The 19,306-nt window shown below is 42.1% G+C and overlaps 1 protein-coding gene across 5 annotated transcripts in view; it reads left to right on the forward strand.

The window, feature by feature from the left end:
* MYO3B (myosin IIIB) overlaps positions 1–19,306 on the forward strand; it is a 494,519-nt gene that overhangs the window by 61,637 nt on the left and 413,576 nt on the right. For all 5 annotated transcript variants that reach the window (XR_002725179.2, XR_002725177.2, XR_002725178.2 and 2 more), the window contains exon 7: positions 4,945–5,090. Coding sequence is in view for 2 of the 5 variants with exons in the window: in XM_023185963.2 (XP_023041731.1) it covers positions 4,945–5,090 (146 nt within the window). In the remaining 3 variants the exon portion in view is untranslated. The remainder of the gene's footprint in view (positions 1–4,944; positions 5,091–19,306) is intronic.

Genomic DNA, 19,306 nt, shown 5'->3' on the forward strand with positions numbered 1-19,306 from the left:
AAGATCTTAAAGAAGTAAATAAAATAATTATTACCCATATGTCAGTGATCCAATGATATCTACTATTAACATTTTAATGCCACAGTACAAGCTGAATAACCAGCATTTTCATAAGCAGTGCTTCAGATGAGGGCCATGAAAAAGGGGTTGCTTGGTTTGCTTGCAAAGAAGAGGTACAGGGAGATAAAATATTTTGTCAAAGTCACCCAGTGACTTTGGTTTTGGTGGCAAAACCAAAACAAAGATGCCAGGCTCTGGGATTTTCTAGCACTAGCCAGAGGTGAAAGTCTCTTTGTGACCCAAGGGCTGCTGACAGTTGTTTTTCTCTGCCATCCTCTGGCTGGTGGCTGAGGAAAGGAACAGCCATCTTCAACAGAACACAGCTGACCTTGCTCAAGGACAGACAAAGGGATGATATGTGTCAAAGCAGTTGTGGATGTGGTTTCATCGCATAGATTCCCGTAGGAGAGGGGAGGTGTTCCCTCTGTGGGGTAGGAGGGAGTGACTGGGGGTAGATTTAAGGAGTCTGGATCTATGGAACTCCTTAGCCTGAAGAAGGCTAAAGAGAATTGCCTCAGCAATTGAAGACGGGTAATGACTAGCCTTTGCTCCAAAGACCTGTCAAGCTAAGCCGTTAGTGAAAACTTGTTTCTTGTTCTCAGTCTCCAGAAAGAAAAGGTTTTGGCAGCTAAGGTGGCAATGACCAACATTTGGGAGCCTCAAGCCCACTGCTAGGTAAAATAGCTATTGGCCTTGGGCACTAAAGCTGCCAGTGCATAGGTATTGCTAGTAATCCAGCATTAGTGTTTTTCTTCTTTCTAAAATAAGCAGCAGTGTAATCTAACTGTACCAGGAAAGCCGTAAGTTTGCATTTCAAGGTGGGAACCTGGACATGCTCCATTAACCAGCATCCAAACAATTGCTGGGTGGTGAAGCTCATCTTCCTTAACAGAGGCATTATTACAGCAACCAGCATGTTGTCATAGACCTTAAGACCTTCTACAAAACATTGGCAATAAAATCCCCTCAAAGTTCCAGCCATCCTGTTCACACCTCAGAATAATGTACTGTTCACGCTAGCTAATTTGTATGGCGATGTTAGTCTCCCAGTTTGAGATACTACCCAAAGATCACTTACTTGGAAATCACAAAGTCGTGGAATATTACAGCTGGGAGGGATGGTAGAGGTTATTTATTTCCACCTTGCCACTTTGTAGATTGAGAGAGGTCCTGAGGATATGATTTGTTTTCAGATGTGAAAGGGTGTGCCTTTGGGGTCCTTTGCCCAACACCATCTCATTTCTCTCCACTCCTTTAATGTGACTTACAGAACCTGGAAAACTTGGTCCCAAAGCAGTGCACTTACTTGCCATCCCACTCTCCTTTCTTAATGGAGCATCCTAACAACTGATTCAGAGAGTTCTTTTTGAGGTCACCTTCTCCTGGGGGCAAGAGAAGAAAGACCATTTGACCATCCAAGCATCCTTAACTCAGCTTTATGTCACCTAGAGGCAAGGAGAATGTTGAGCTAAAGAGAATGATAGTACTGTTTTCTTTTAAAGAAATAGCTTCACGCTTTGGTATTGGATTGATAGGGAATCCCATTCCAGGGTGTTGACCTTCAGTTGCCCTGCGTCCTGTTAAGAGCGCTTCTTTAACTCTCACCATATGTATAACCTGCGGAAAGGGCTGTTTCCTCCTGGTGAGGAGAAATCCTGAAAGAGACCCCCAAAGAAGATGGAGTCGAAATGACAGAACCTCAGAACACCTGGCTAGTGTAGTCAAAATACAAGTGCAGAAGCTGATAATTTTAACAATTTTAACCAACTATAACTTTTATTATATATAGCACTTATATGGCAATGATTTGTTTAGTTATCCTTCTCCCTGCCTGGGTTCCAATTCTGACCTTGACTATTACTAGCTATGCGATGCCAGGTGAGCTGTTTAACCATGCTGTCCTCGGTTTCCACAGCTGCAGAAGTGATCATTGCACCTACTTTGCCAAATTATTTTGAAGATTCAGTTCAGTGTGTATTTGACTTTCTCTTCCCAGAGCGTACTATCCTGCCAGACTAATGGGTACTCAATAATTGTTTGTGAATTATTTTATTAGCATAATTTTCAATAAACTTCCTTGGAAGGCTGAACTTAAATAATTTCTTTGTTACATGATGCACTGAAGAGAAGAATGAGGCCAAGATATGCTTTTCTGTTAATCAGAATGAGCTGAAGATAATGTTTGTCTGTAAAGAGAAACTGAAACCAGATACAAGTTTTGAATGTTTTATGACAACACTTGAGAAATGTTAGAATATCTCTATTTTCACATTGAGATATGTTCTTAGAATTGCGTTTTGTGTCCCATCCAAGTTGGCTAGAAGCTGATTTGAATTTCCCCACAGAAGTTGTAGACTATGGGTACCGGATACTTTGTGTTGTCTTGCTTAGCCAGCAGTGGTCTCCTTCTAAAATCTTAAGCATTTAGAGCCCATATCCTTTATTGGACATTTTACTACACATTGTCTTAGGGCATTTATAGTTGTCATGGTTTGTCATTTAATTGTGATAGGTTCACTTTATATTTCAATTGGCCATAGCTCCTACTGGGGAAGGACAGAGTCTTATTTCTCTCTCCCTCACAGGCCCTATCACAGTGTCATGAATAACAGTGAACTATTTGTTGATTGATGGGTCTAAAATTATGTTTGTCTTGCACTTTTGAAAGTGTCGTTTCTGAAAGGAAAGGTGTTGAATAGCCTTCTCTAGGGATCTTTAAAAATAATGTAGATTCTCACCTGATTGGGGTGAGAAAAGGGAGGTCTTTGGGGGCAATGAAATGGCCTTTGGTTCTGAAATTGGAATTATTTGAACTTCAGTTTGAATGTACATTTGAAAATAACGTGTTAGAAGTATGACAGGATATTCTATTTAGAAGATGGGGCTGGGGCCAGGCCAAGGATGTGGATTTATAGAAAATGTTCTCCAGCTCAGAAGAGAAGAGTACAGGGCAATTATGGGAACGAGAGCACAGGGTCTAGAGCAAGGCAGTTGGCACATTTCACCAGGCCTTACAAGTCCAATGCACTGCCTGGAAGAGAGCAGGAATACTAGTTTTCTATCACTGCCATAACAATACCACAAACTTAGTGGCTTAAAACAAACACCTGTTTCTTAGTCTTAATCTGTTTCATGCTGCTGTAACAGATTATCTGAGACTGGGTAATTTATAAAGAACAGAAATTTATTTTGTCACAGTTCTAGAGGCTGGGAAGCCTAAGGTCAAAGTGTTGGCATCTGGTGTGGTCCTTCATACTGTGTCCTCACATGGCAGAAGGCAGAAGGGAGCGAACCCAGTCCTACAAGCCCTTTTCATGGTAGTATTAATCCATTCACAAGGGCAGAATTCTCATGACCTAACCACCTCCCAAAAGGATCCACCTTCCATTGGTTGCATTGGGGATTACATTTCTAACACATGCATTTTGGGAGTCATGTTCAGACCATAGCCGTTATCTTATGATTCTCTAGATCAGAAGTCCAGTATGAGTCTCACCAGGTTAAAATACTCTTCTCCATTTGGAAGTGTCCCAGGCATCTCAGACTTAATATATCCTAAATGGAGCTCCACTCTTCACCCCAAACCTGCTCTTCCTACTGTCTCCTCATCTTAGTAAATACCAGTTCTATTCTGGTGGTTGCTCATGTCAAAAGCTTTGGCATTTTCCTTAGCTCTCCTTTCTTCTAAGCCCTGTTCAGCAAATCCAGTTGGCTCTACATTCAAAATTATATCTGGAATCTGATTATTCTCACCATCTCACAATCTCTCATCTGGATCCCTGCAGTAACGTATTGAACTGGTTTTGTTTCTTCTTCTCACAATCTATCTTCTGCACAGTAGCCAGAGTGATCTTGCTAAAACATAAGCTAGATCTGTCACTCCTCTGCTCACCACAGTCGGTTGTCCCATCTCATTTGGAATAAAAAAGCCAAAGACAGTATGATGGCCTAAGAGGGTGGCTCTATTACCCTGGTCTTCCTGTGCCCACCGTTACAGGTGTTGCCCCCTCACTGGTGTTTTGGATCATCAGAAATCGAAGTTTCCCACCTGGCCATGGCCATCGGTCATCCTGGTGGCAGATTTTAAGTCCAATAGGGGTTCCTGATCCTCCACATCCTCTGGCTCACTCTCGACTTCTCCTGTCGCCATTGTGATAGTCATCAGAGTCTGAGTGTAGGAGATGTTCTTGACCGACTCAATAAGTTGATAAAAACATTCCTCCACAGGGTCACATACTCCTCAACCCAGTGACAAGCCCAGGGTCATTTTCTGGTTCTGCTGCTCTTGTACCTAGTCAGACCAAGTAACTGGAACGGCAGCTGTTTCTGTGATGTACACCATTGTTGGAGTTTGAGGAGGGGAAAGATGCTCTTAGAAAAAGGGGAAGGTGGAGTGGGGTCATTTTTACTTTATATTAACTATGTGAGTCTTCCAACATCTCTCTGCTTAGCTGGTCATACTCTTGGGGATTTCATGCATCTCAAAGTACACAAGCATCTTTGAGAATAATTATTTCTTGTTATTGAATTCAGTAGCTAGTAATGAGGTGAAGGACGTAGACAAAGCCTTTCCTTAAAGAATAGCAGGGTTGGGATGGTGTGGTATACACCGGCTTCCGCCCCTTGTGCTGTTCTTGGTACTTAGACGATTCGATACATGCTTTTTAAAAACAAAACTGACACATTTTTAAAAGTTAATGAACGAATAAGATAATAAATTAGTTACGCACAAATAAGGCCTAGAATACACACATCTCATTACTGGAATTCAATAACATTGTGGCCAAGGAAACTGCGAAGGGGGCTAAGATCAGCCCAGGGCCTTTTTAGGACATCTGATGTGGCAGTCGGGTTGATGTGTTGTGTCCTGCTTTTGTCTAATAGGTCATTGCCTGTGAGCAGCAGTATGACTCTTCCTATGACGCTCGCTGTGACGTCTGGTCCTTGGGGATCACAGCTATTGAACTGGGGGATGGAGACCCTCCCCTCTTTGACATGCATCCTGTGAAAACACTCTTTAAGATTCCAAGGTAAGACACAAGATGGCGCTCTTGACCCATTAGTTCTTTGTGAAAGTGTCTAGTTAGAGGGATAATAAATAGTTTGTAAGCAATTTCCCTCCAAACCTGACAAAGCCTGACTGTGAAATATATTTTCTTTGAAAAAACAAGGGGGGTGGAGGGGGATCGAGAAGAGGATGTTCCTGAAAGATAACATACCCCAAGGAATAATAAGACCATGTTGGAACAATTGCATATTTTTAGCACTCAGCTTTTTCTGAAATATTCATTTTTTGTACTTTGCACGATAAGACTACGAATGGAATTGTGGAATAAGTAATCTGTCTAAATGCTAGTGTTTTCTTTTTAATTACATACTTTCTCTAGTATTCAGTGTAAACATATGTGTATCATATTGCTCTATTCACTCAGACCAGTATTGAAATGTATCAGAAAATGTTACATCAGCACTGTAGATCTTACTCTCCATCCCTTAATTTCCGTCTCAACGGAAAATTGTGCGGAAAGAGGTCTGTTTGGAGAGCATTTAAATGCAAGTATACTTTCTATTCTGTGTATTCATTAGGAGTTTGTACAAGAGGTTGGATTGTGTTTCATTGGAATCGGGCTGATGTGTGGCCAGCTCACGGCTCTAGTTACAGAGAATGAAGCTATCCAGGGACGCCTTCCCAACCAGGGTGCAGATTGAGAGATAATTTGTACCTTCCAAATGTGTCTTTCAAAAGAAGGCTCTGGGCAGGCTGGGAGCCATTTAACTGCCTTAACAATACAAGTGTTGACCTTTCCTTATCTGCACAATCACACAGCTATCACAGCCTTTAAAAATTTCTCCTGATTGCAATTTGCATTTCTGATTAGGTCTATTTATATGCAGATGAGGCTCTCTGGTGTTCATCATCATAATGTTATCATTTTATACCTCATCCAGATGTGAACAACCACCAACCACTATTCCAAAAATGATTCCCACCCAAGCCAGAGTTAGTCTTTTTGGCTTTTTCGAATCACAAAAACAGGTCACAGTGATTAGAGGAGCAGACGAAGCACCTGGCTTTTTAGATTAATAGTCTGGTGAGCATTCAAAAGGATATAAGAATGCAGGAGCTAAAAGCTGCATTGTGTACAGTAATAAATCAGAAAATGGGAAATGGTGTCTGGAATGATTTGTGTGTGTGCTTTGATTTTTTACAAATGGTTTACCCCTCACCATATATTTAATGTGGCAACATAATTTCCTGAATATCAGGATTAAGGTATAGCTTCTTATTAGCAAAATAATATGTACTTTTGATAAGAGATCATCTGTATTTTTTTTCCTTTCTTGTTATGCATTTGTATATAGACCAGGTGTTCAAAAATTTCTTAAGGTGATAAATGTGAGGCAGCTAAGAGAGAGAGAGAGTGTGTGTGGGTGTATGTGTGTATGTGTTTAAATAGACCCTTCCACTCCAGTGACTCCACTTAGCTTGCTTCTGTGCCCAGCCAAGCTTCTGATCTCTAATAATCTCTTTATTCTCTCACTACTCATCTCTTCTATCTTGGGAGAAGCCTCTGGATCTCCAGATGTGGGATACGAGTAACTAAGTCTCCACTGCCTGCCTCGGGACAGAGTGGATCCCAAGAATTGGGCAATTGTTAGAAAAGGATCCTTATCCCAACTTAGTTTAAGGCTTTGCTTCTCTCCTCCTAGTGTAACCTCCTGCCCTTTTAATGTCTCTTGGTTCCTGTGCAAATGATGAATCAGATTGAACTAGGCAATGTCAGCAATAATCAGTCAGCAGATTCTCAGTGTGATTATGTGTGCTCATGTGCATTCAGCACTTGCCATTGTCACAACCTTAATGGCTGACTTGATGTTCTTGGATAGGAATGATAAGAGGTTTTATTATTTTAAATCTTAGCATATTTACATACATTGTACAGCTTTCTTCTTCCCCAAACCAGGAAAAATATGTTGGGTTTATATTCACCAAGTTCTTTACTTTAAAATTACCCTGTCAATTAGAATTGCACAGTTCTCTTTGAAGGGTTACGAATTGACCAAATGTGTGTGTCACGTGTGAGTGCTAGTAATTTTTAGTGCTAAAAATGTATCCTTTCCCCAGAAAAACTCTTTGATGAAAAGTATAGAAATTAAGCATTTATGTATTTTTAAAAGGCACTCAAATTATTTACCTGTGTGTTTCATTGGAATCGATCTCAGTCAATGCCTGCCTGCCTGCCCGTCTCTCTCTCCCCCTACCACCTCAGTGGAGAAAAGCAAATGAAAAATAATGACAAAAATCCTTTGAATCCATTTGGTTTCAGAATTAATTTTTTTTTCTATTTGAATGTGACTATTTTCAGTGTTTTGGAATTTCTTGTCAGTGAAACAATGAAATCCATTTCAGGGTGTGCTGGGATCTAGAATACTGCGTGTGGCTTCTTCCTCTGGCTTTCGTCACTGACCTTTTCCCTGCAACCCTTTCTTTACTGGAAATAAATTGAGTAAATTACCAAGTAAGGGAAGAAAATAAAACCTTGACTGAGTCAGGGAAGAAGTGACTTTCACAAGTTGGAAAAAGATTTATGAGTTAATGAAGTGCTGGTTACCTGTGAGCCTGAGATGTCAATAAAACAGGTAATGAGGAAGGTTCCCTGGGTACTGTCAGGAAATAGGAAGCAACTTGCCTTGATGTGGTTGATTTGCCTGTACATGGGTCTCCTTGCTTATCCCTTTTCTTCCTTTAACCACCTTCTCCTTTCGCTTGACCTTCACATTAGAAGATCTCACACAAGGTCATCGTGACCTGTCTTTGAAATACTGCGTGACTCACAATCTTTCCCACTTTGCAACACATAGAAATTATCTGCTGATTGGCAGAGCATCCACTATTTACTGAACCTGTCAGCATGTGTCATCTCGTCTAATGCCTTTGCTCCAAAAAAGTCACCCCTCTCTGACTGTCACTGCTCTGTCTGCTGCTATTTTTCCCCAGGAGTTATAAGAGAGCAAATGAATGAAAATCATTTCTCTCAGCATCAGTGGATTCAGCTCTCTCTCATGACTCTTTACTGAGGACTTCTTTAAAATTCCAGAGGCTTAAAAGGATCTTGAAGATGACCTGGATATACTTTTCACTTAAAAAGAGATCCGTTTCATAGATATAATTCAAGAATCAACAGAGTTAGTGGAAATATAAAATTATGTTGGTCTCTTGACAAGCAGGTATCTTTCCTTAGCTTGGAGTCTTTGGCTAATGACCCCCTCAACTTCCATAGAGGGGAGTGAGGAAGGCTGTGGGCATCAGTGTGGTTGCGTTCACTGGTCAGTCACTGGGGAGAACTGCATCATCTGCCCATTTATTTGGGGCCAGGTAGGAGCTGACTGTCCAGTGTCTCGTCACACATTGAATACTTCCACTTTATTCCTTGTGGGAAAATGCAGAATGTTTTCAGGATTCTCAGCAGAAATGTCTTTGGCTGGAAGTGGACAGCACAGGCTGGCCCGAACATTCCAGTCCCTGAAGCTGGTGATTTTCCCTTCCCAAAGAGAATTTCCCTGCAGTACACAATTCAAAAAAAGGAGAGCTCATGATAATCACCAATTTGCATTTCGGCTCGTTTCCTTCACTAAATCTAGGTTGTTGCAAAGTCACCTGGACCCAACTGTATTTGTTTCTTAGGGCTGCTACAGCAAATGATCACAAACTTGGTGGATTAAAGCAACAGACATTTATTCTCTCACAGTTCTGGAGGCCAGAAGCCCCAAACCAGTGGGTCAGCAGGGCCACACTCCCTTTGAAGGCTCTAGGGAAGAATCTGTCTTTGCCTGTGCCAGCTTCTGGTGTGTCCAGCTTTTCCCTGGCTTGTGGCAGCGTGATTCCAACCTCTGGCTTCGTCTTCACGTGACTGCCTTTCCCATGTCTTTGGGTCTTCTTCTCTCATTTCATGTAAGGACATAGACTTAGGGCTTATCCTAATTCAGGATGATTTCACCTGGGGATCCTTGCCTTAATTACATCTGCGAAGATTCTTATTCCAAATGAGGTTACATTCTCAGGTTCTGAGTGGACATATCTTTTGGGGTTCATAATTTAGCCCTTTACACCAACCAACTTTTATGTTTACCAGATTCCCTGAGAAACTAGTCTGGGGGCAAGATACAAGACAGTTAGCTCAATGATGATGGAAAAATAATAGCTGCTAAGGTCTGTCAAGTGCTAACTGTGGGGCAGGTACAGTGTTCTGTGTTTTAGATACAGAAATGCATTTAATCCCTACAGCAACTCTGTGAAGTAAGTACTGTCACCACTCTTTTTTCCAGATGAGAAAACTGAAGGATGTTAGGCAGGCTTGCTTCCTCTGGTCATGCACCCAGGGAGGAAAAATGATTCGAATCTGAGAAGTTTGACTCTAAAGCCCACACGTTTTGCTACTACATTGAAAAGTTAAAGCCCTTCCTTAAATTATATTATGTGTTGATGAATTATGTGTTGAGCACTGAGGGGCCTGGGGTATATAGAAATGAATAGAAAGTGGTCCTGCCCTTTAAGAAGCCTACAGTCCAGTATCTTTCCTTCTGCTCTCAATTTTAAGCTGACATTACCAACCTGAAAGTTAGAATTTTATTAGCATCATGACTGAATCAGCCAAGAAACTGAAGAACAGAAATCAAGAGTGTTGTCCTAGGTGAACATAGGCTGTCCTTGGCTCATTGATTTATGACCCCCAAACCAGAAATCTCTCCCTTCTCCAAACCCCGCTTCAAGCAACTGCTTTTTAATTTCTAATTTAGAACACTTAAGGCAAGTTTTTAAAGTAAAGAATTAGAGAACACATGTTATATAAAAGCAGAAAAATACTGCAGGATATCATCATTCTCACCCAGAAATTTCTGTCCTATCTCACCTTCCTTGCAAAGCCGTATCTCCCATGTCAGGGCTGTTTCTAGTATAGCCAACACCTTCTCCCCCTTTGCCTTTCTCTTATTTTTTCTCTTCCCTTTCATTTGTTTATTTTTTTGGTAGGAAAAGCTCATTCTTGGTCTTGAGGAATATGGAAATATGTTTCTGGTATCCTCAGTTGGAACACATTTTCTCATGAAAGCAGTATTTTCAATGGTTATTTAGGAGGAAGCAGTAGAATAGCTGAAGTTCTCTGCTTTGGATGCATTATTAGGTTTTTGTGGCTAAGTAGAACTGTATGACCTGGTCTAAGGACTTAGGCTCTCTCTAGAGCTTTATCCTTATGGAAAAAGAAAATGCTTTCCAAGTTCTAAACTGCCAATATACAAAAGCACTTTGGAGCACAATCCACTGGGAACTTGGGAATGCCCATATCCTCTACCCTAGGACACCTTTAACTTTGTTCGTCCAGACTCAGGCTTGGGTTGGGTGCTCAAGTTTGCTGTCAAGGAGCACATCAGTTTACTGCCTCCTCCTCATTTATCGGTAAAGGTGAAATGGAGAGAGTTTGGATGACAAAGAGGAGAAATTAGATTTTTGGGAACCTAGGGTCTGGATCCTTGTGGGCTGCCTGGATGCTGGGGGTAGTGGGGCTCAGATGGGCAAGTGACTGCTTGAAACATTTGTGTGTCTATTTGAAAAGCTTCCTCAGGAACTCAGTGCCTACAATCGCCTCTTGTCCTGAAATAGGATCCTTGGGCTAAATTTTTATCTTACATAGACATTTTTTTTTTAAGATTCCTTTTGATTTTGACTTTCCTAATTCACAAACCAAATTGTTCCTATATGGGAAGCAGTAGTCCCTGCCTGCTCCTCAGCTGTGAGATGCAGAGGCAGCGGGGAGCCCTGAGTCACCAGTAATTGTCTCACTATTACAGAATTGTCACAGGACATTTTCCTTTAGGGCTGTGAAATATAAAGAAAAGAAATTAAAACTAAACTATTGTTGAAGTGTAATGAGTGAGGGGTGGTGAGTTTTAATGGCACAGTGAGGCTGGATTTGCCCTGGGGAGTGTTGGTTTCTCTTCACCAACCCAGGTCACTTAGCTATTGGCCTTTTGAGCAATGAATCCTCACAATCCAAGCTTCACTCATAAAATAAGACACGCTAGAAGAATTAACATCATTTAGCATTTATTGAGTGCCTAATAGCAAAAAAAGTTTTAAAATATTCCAATACAAAAACAATTATTTCTTATGAATCTTTTTCTTTCTTTGGGAGATTTCTAATCCCATTTTTAATGGATTGCCTTCAGTACATACCCCGCTCCAGATCCTCAGAATATCTTCTGGGCCCAGGACTTGACACTCCATTTCCTTGGAACCCAGTAGCTGGAGGCATCTGGCAGAAATGCCCCAGAAGGCTTTCACTCTGTGGAACACATTTCCAAATTATTTTTAAATTCGAGTTGAGCAGCTGGGGCTGTTCAGTCCTATGGAGGTACTGTTTGCTGTTCCCTGCCTGAGTCCTGGCAGGCAGGGAGAATTTGACTTTGCAAGGTTTCATCTGGGGATCAGGTGGCAAAGCAGGAGCATGCCTTCAGGGACTTTGGGTCCCCACCACCACTGAGTAAAGCTCACCCTGAGAGAAAGGCCAGAGGTGTGAGGGGTTGATTCATAGCGCTATCTGTGCCTTCTTCTCATTACCCTGGTTTCATTATTTTGGCACCACTGACTGTGGCTAATTCCAACCCAGCTCCTAAATGATGGAGAGACAGACAAAGAGGTAGGAAAGGAAACAGAGCTTAAAATTGTACTAGAGTTGAAGCACCCTGGTTTCCTCTCTACTCCAGAAAACACTAAGGAATAAAGGTGAGGAATAATTCTAACTGCTTTTATGGGTTGGCATAATGGTAGGCGCAGGGAGATAGGGATGAAGTGCAAGGAGGTGATAGTCTTGAGGAATGTTCTCACAGGTGGAGCTGTCCATTCCTGGAGGATCCTAGAGTCAAGTGAAGCCAGTATCATTAGAAGGAAAATATAGTATTGTGGTCCAGCATGGTTGTTTGTATCAGTTAACTATTAGTATGTAACAAACCATCCCCAAACTTCGTTGCTTAAACAACAAACATTTATGATTTTTCATGAGTCTATGGTTGCTCTGGTTCTGCAGATCTTGGCTGGGCTTGCTCATTCAATTTGTGATCAGTTGATGATTTGGCTGTGTTGGTTGGTCTAGGATAGCCTTGGCTAGGATGACTTGGCTCCAGTCCATGTGGTTTCTTATCCTCCAGCAGGCTAGCCTGAGGTAGTTCTCATATTGGTGACAGGATTCTAAGCATAGATAGAAGAAGGAATAGAAAATTGGACCACTTTTGCTATCAGGTTGTTACAGTGTTCTACAGTTAATCTGCACGGGTTCAACTAGCAGCTCCCTCACTTTCAAGTTCACCCAGTGTGAACTTGACCAAGTTACTTCATGTCTGTGTGTCTCAGTGTCCTCCCTTATAAAATGAGGATATGAATAATATCGACCTCACAGAGCTATTGTGGGAGTTAAAGAAAGTAAAGTGCTTAGAATAGTTCATAGGAAGCATTCAATTCATGCTGGGTGCTACCAAGGAAAATATCTCAAGGGCATATTTATATTGTAAGGAATTTTCTTTCCCTTGTAGCTGAAGAATTGAAAGCTTCTGTTCAAAAAGAGCCACCCATGAGATCAGTCATTTGAAAGTTTAGCTAATTGATTGATTGATGATTGTATGAGGAATTAAGAGAGAATGAAGGATGATTTTTCAAGTCCCTATTACTTACATTGCATCTATGTGAAAGACTCTGCCATTAGTATCCATTGTCACAACTCCTTTGTAAATAGACACACTCTTAAGAGATGTGGTCACACACACCTCGCCTTCACACACATACATGAATGCTGTGACAGGAACTGAACATGAGGAAGCAGGTCTGGCCTTAGTCTCCACTCCCATGATGTCTCCAATGAGTGGTGATGCTGTTATCCTCTGAAGAGAACTAGGGCCATGGTACTTTTCCTTTGCTATCAGTTCTATCAGTTTTGTGGTGGCTTTGTGCTTGGCTGCCTCCTTCTATAGGGTCCTTTTAACCCCCTTAGTAGGTTCAATCTTCTCCAGGGTTCTAGAAATTTTTTTGTCTGCGGGTAAAGGGACAGTAGCAGGAGTTCTAAACTTAGGGTCATTGATTCAAAATTGAGTCCCATTTTGCTCCTATTTCCTCTACCACAGAAAATACTTTCTTTTCCAGCCCAACCTGGAAAGGCTCAAAACACTGGCAAAAGGAGAGAGAAAACTGAAGCCAGGTGAGGGGATTGTAAGGAGAGCACCTGGTTGTTGCAGATAAGTTCAGGTTTCTTTGGGGAGGAGTGATACCCCAGGTGCTGAGGGAATATGCAAGTGAGACTGCTGCCCTACTATCAGTGCTCTTAGAATTCTGGGGAACAGAAACAGTATTAGAGGAGTGGAAAAGGGAGAATGTGCTTCAATTCTTCAAATAAGGGAAGAGGGCAGAGCCTGCAGACTACTATCTGGTGAGCTTGACTTTCATCTTGGGATAATTACTAAAAATTTATTTTCTTCTTGAATAGTGTGTGAATTCTTAGAAAGCTGTGATCACTAGGAATTAGCATGGGTTCATTGTAAACAAGCCATGTCAGACTAATTTCCTTATTTGGTGTTATTGTGAGACTGGTATGAATGGGAACTATTTTAGACATAATGTCTTTGTATCTTTGGCCTTAAGGAAAATCTGTTGTGATATCATAGTGGCTAAGATGGAAAAGCATGGACTGGAGAATGGTGGTAGAGATGGAGTCACAACCCGGGAAAGATTGTGTTGAGGAACACTGGATAATTGTGTCAGTATGAACACACTGGCTGGGGGAAAATTGTGTCAGTATGAACACACTGGGGGAGGTTCTGGGGGCCTGAGGCAGGACTCTGCCGACCATCCTGCCAACTGAACATTTAAAACTATTTAATGAGTTGGAGGATATTGGCAGCCTTTCTGTCACATTCAAGGAAAGGGGTGGTTGGTGTGCTGGATGACAGACTTGGAATCCTAAAATATCTTAGTTGTTAAAGGCAATGGAGGTCTCTAATTAGCAAATAGGACCCTCGAAACCGTGGTGAACTGTATAGGCTGAGAGGGCCATGACTTAATAGCCCATGGTGAAAAATGAATTTATTTGTATTTGTAAGCCCAATGGGGGGTCAAACAGTAAAACACCATCTTGCATGAAACATGAGGTTTGATAGAGCATCTACTACCACCATCCCCCAAAGTGGCTCTGTCCTAGCCAGATGGAATGATGTCTTCCTTCTGAGTACCACACCAAAACTGCCACAAGGGAATCTTACCCTGGTGGAACTCTAAACCTGAAGCTGACATTTCAAACTGGGATTCAGATACCTGGGTTCTGGTTCTGCTCCTGCTCTGTTACTATTCCATCATTTCACCTTTCAGAGGGGAATAAATGGCTACCATTCTTAAGCAAGACTGTTCTGCACTCAGATAGCAGGGCTTACGTAAAGTTTTCTTACGTATCCTCTCCACATTCTATGGCTTCTCGACAGAGAGGAATGAGAATAGCTACCAACTGCAGGGCTGGGGCCACTCACTACAGCAGCAAGTCTCATCCGGGACAGGGTCCTCAGTCCTTGCTCTAGATGAGAATACCCTGGGAGCTTTAAAAAAATACCAGTGCCTGGGTACTCTTCCCCAAGAATTTCAATGTAATTGGTTTGGGTCAAGTTCAGCATTTATATACAAATACAATTAATTTTACAAATAAATTTTTGGGATAACATGCCTATTATTGTATATTTGCAAATACCCTAGCTGATTCTGAAGGGGTTGAGTAAAACCCTTCCCTGAAACAACTATCAGACCCCTGTTTGTTTTTTTGTTGATATTTTAAAACTACGGAGTCTCCCTCTGGAAATTCTTGCTCCTTCCTTCTCTATTCCCACCCCATGGTTGAGAATTGAGAAATGAGAGATGATATCAGTGGGACTGTGTTGCACGTTATGAAGAATGTAAAGTAGAAAAAAGGATTCTAGCAGAATAGCCAGTGGTGATGTTATAGGTTAAACTGTGGTATGCCCCCCACAAAAAAATATGTTGAAGTTTTAACCTCCAGTACTGTATTTGGAGATAGCATCATTGTGGACATAATTAGCTCACTTAAAATGAGGTTATACTGGAGCAGAGTTGATCCTTAACCCAATGTGACTGGTATCCTTAAGAGGAAAATTTGGACACGGACACACACACACACACACACACACACACACACACGAACATCATATAAAGAGAGACACACAGGAAGAAGGTCACACTAGAAGAGGCAAGGAAGGATCCTCCCCCAGAGGCTTCAGAGGGAGCATGGCCCTACCAACACCTTGATTTTGGGTTTCTAGCTTCCAGAACTGTGAAAGCATAAATTTCTATTGTTTAAAGCCACCTGACTTGTGGTATTTTCTTACGGCAGCCCTAGGAAACTAGTACAATGACTATCTAGTTTAGAGTCCGTTGCTCCTAGTAGCATCCTGGAGGTCTGCCTAGGCCATGGTTAGGGATGGGATAATGCAGGGAGGGAGGGAGGTACTCTTCCTGGGAGGGTCCTGGGGGTGGGTATGGGGGTTAGATTGGCCAGCCTTCCATTCTTCAACCCCTAAGTGGCATTTCTGTAGAAGTCAAGACAATCTTACATAACGTGCTTGTCAGGTCTCAGTCTGCTTCTCGGTACATGAGAGATTCTTCCTCTCCCTTGCTCCAGACAGCTGAGCCAAGAACTTCCTCTTCTATCCAGACTCTTCTGCAGTGCTCAGGGTGGAGAAGGGAGCTCTACATTTCTTCTCTGAGTTCTTCCCAGACTCAGTATTTCCAGAATCGAGTACAGAATAAAGACATGGCTTTTAACCTTCAATCTTTCCATCTCAGAACAAAGTAGTACTTGGGGGCATTGAGAGGTAGCTGTTGTGGACTATTGGCCACAGGCCTATCAGTCCTTCAGAGGACCTGTCCTCTGAAGTTAGGATTTCCGAGAAGATTCAGACATCCATCTGGGCAAGGGTCAAGTACTTGTGGAATATGATCCAAAGAGCAGCACGATCTGCTTCTTATGTCCCAAAGGGGCTTAAAACCTGCACAGAGGACAGGCAGCATCCTGACATCATGCTTCATCCTGGTCATGGGGAATGGGCATTGACTTCTACCACGCCTCATCAAGGTTTTGTTCTTTATCTCCATGCCAAACAACTGGCCCATTTAGGGTGTCTTAGTCCATTCAAGCTGCTATAACACAATACCTGACTTCGACTGGGTAGCTTATAAACAGTAGAAATTTGTTTCTCACAGTCCTGGAGGCTGGGAAGTCCAAGATCAAGATGTCATCAGATTTGGTGTCTGATGAGGGCTCACTTTCTGGTTCGTAGATGGGACCTTCTTGCTGTGTCTTCACATGGGGGAAGGCATGAGGGAGTCTCTCTTAGGCCTCTTTTATAAAGGTACTAATCCCATTCATGAGAAGTCTGTCCTCATGGCCTAATTTCCTCCAAAGACCCCATTTCCGACAACAATCACACTGGTGATTAGATTTCAACCTATGAATTTTGAAAGGACCTAAACATTCAGGCCGTAGCACAGGGAATGGTGAGGAGCACTGTGTGGAGAGTCCCCTCCTGAACCCTCCTCTCTTATTGCTTCCTCTACATCTGAATCTTCAGCTCTTGCTTCCTTTGGCCTCATATTCTCGGTGGCAAGTTTGGCTTGCTCTCTGGATTCATGGTTCCTAGCTCCCCCTCTTTCTGTGCCACCTGTTGCTTGGACTGGAAGCTCTTGTATTCATGCTGCATTACTCATCTGTCTTGATTGGCAAGACCCCTCCTGGATGCCCTTACTCTTACCATCCACATTCATCTCTGATGAAAATCTCTCTTTCTTTCCTCCTTCCTTCCAGAAGAGTGAAGGGATAGCAAGTCTCCCACTTGAAGGACTGAGGAGGGGTTTAAAATTAGTCACACCTAGGCCTCCAAGTCACAGGGATCCTATCTACCTGATAATACTGCTTTATATTTACGTGGTTGTGATGTCTTCAGGCTCAGTCCCATACTAGCAAGATCTGAGCTGCATACCTCTTGTGTTAGTTTTAAGAAACTACAGTAACAAATTACCATAAATTTAGTAGTGTAAAACAGCAGATTTTTTATCCTCTAGTTCTGAAAGTCAGAAGTCTGAAATGGGTCTCCCTGGGCTAAAATCAGGGTGTCATGGGGCTGTATTCCTTTCTGGAGGCTCTAGGGGAAATCTGTTTTCTTGCCTTTTCCAGCTTCTAGAAGCTGTCTGGATTTCTTGACTTGTGGCTCCCTTCTATCTTAAAAGCCGCCAGTGGCTGCTTTAATCTTTCTCACATTGCATCACTCTGATACTGTATCTTCTACCTCCCTCTCCACCAGTTTAAAGACCCTTTTGATTATATTGGACCCACTCAGGTAATCCAGGATAATCTTCCTATGTTGTCAGCTGATTAGTAACCATACCTGCCTGTAAACTCAATCCTCCCTTGCCATATAACGTAACATATTCACAGGTTCTGGGTATTAGGACACGTACATCTTTATTCTGCTTACAACACTTTCCAAAGTATTGCCCAATAATTTTTATAAACCTTCAAGAGCGTGCTCCTTATGTACTCATAGCCATTTTGAGCTGTCATTATTGTGTGACCTCTGCCTTGTCATTTCTCTTCCACCTAGTTCTTCTTTGGCCACGTTTACTGCCTGCATAATTATCTACCATCAGAACATCCAGGCCTTTGTGGCCTACTCATTCTGGTTACTTCCAAAGCCTCCAGTCCTGGGTGCCAAAGCACTGGGTTCCACCCAGAGGAAAGGAGGTAGCCCCTGTCCTGAGCTCTGAGCCATTCTCCGCCACTTAGGTCCCTGAGCACCTCTGCTTGTGGCCAGAGCCTCACCATTTTGGCTCTCCTCTCTCAACAGAGTAACATCGACTCCCTCTATATAAACAGGCCCTACTATTTTTATCCTTATTCTTTTAATTAGTCCAAGGAACTAGAGAGAAAACAAACCCACACCACCCTGCCCACCTTCCTCCACATTTCCTCTGCCCCAAACCTAACCCTTTTGGCCTCAGCAGTTTAGTAACAGATGTTCTTATTAGTATCAACATTTACTTGAGGGAGAAGAGAAATAAGGGAGAGTTACTGACTATTCTTTTGGTCTCCAATGTGGGAGCATCTGAACCAATCCCTCGGAGTGCAGAGAGAAAATATTAGAACTTCTGTTCATAAGTATTTCAAATCGAAAAACAAGAAACAAATTATGCTTTCCTATTACTAAGTATAAAGATGATCACTGCTGCCTTTGCTCAGTCCAAACGTCAGACAGTCCTGTCTGGTTGGGTTTACAGAGGAATCATGAGGGAGCTCCACAGCAAAAAGGCTGAGGAAGCTCTACTTGTGGGTTCAGTTCTAGAATTCTGGAAAGCATTTTCATTTAAGGGTGCCTCGTTAATGGTTATATGGCAAACGTCCTTGAGTTTCAACTAAAGAGACCTTCACAAAATGGACAAGTGGCTTTAAAAGATTCTGTAAGGAAACCTCAGACTGAATCTAATTCTTCTAATACAAGCAAAAGTGAGCAACAGAAAAAATTGGCTGAAATGCTGACACCTATCCTTGTATGACAAGCTCTTCATCAGCCACTTGAGGTTTAGAACAATGATAGCTAATCAGGTCTGCCAAGAAATCATTAAAAAATTCAAAATTACCATGAAGACTATTGGAAATAGGGATTTATATCCACTATTATTGATAATGAGCCCTCTTCATAAGTGTGTCGTATGCATGAAGTTATTAGCATGACACCATCAAGATTATTCAGCATTCAGATCAGAAAGATAAACCACTACAATTCAACTACAAAATATTTTGCGGGTACTGTTAAAACATGTTATTTATTTCATCTTACTCATTTCAAAATTTACTAACACTTGTACACAACTGATAAGAAAAGAAGTAGTTACTGGACCATGTACTCAACATTTGTTACTGATGAAGTGTACAGTCAAAAAAGTTTGGAGACCACTGTCTGAAACCAGTAGCTTTGGGCCCCAGTTCAGACACTGTGAAATGGGAGTGTTCCCCGACCCCCATCACAGGACGTGACAGGGGTGTGGCTTTTCTGTTCTGTTACCACTGCTGCTCAAACCCATTTCAGGAAGAGAGGCATGCAGATGGACAGGTGCAGGAGCCCAAGTGGGCGTGTGTTACAGTGTGTTCCATTA

The sequence above is a fragment of the Piliocolobus tephrosceles genome, chromosome 11, assembly GCF_002776525.5.
Source record: "Piliocolobus tephrosceles isolate RC106 chromosome 11, ASM277652v3, whole genome shotgun sequence".
NCBI lineage: Eukaryota > Metazoa > Chordata > Mammalia > Primates > Cercopithecidae > Piliocolobus > Piliocolobus tephrosceles.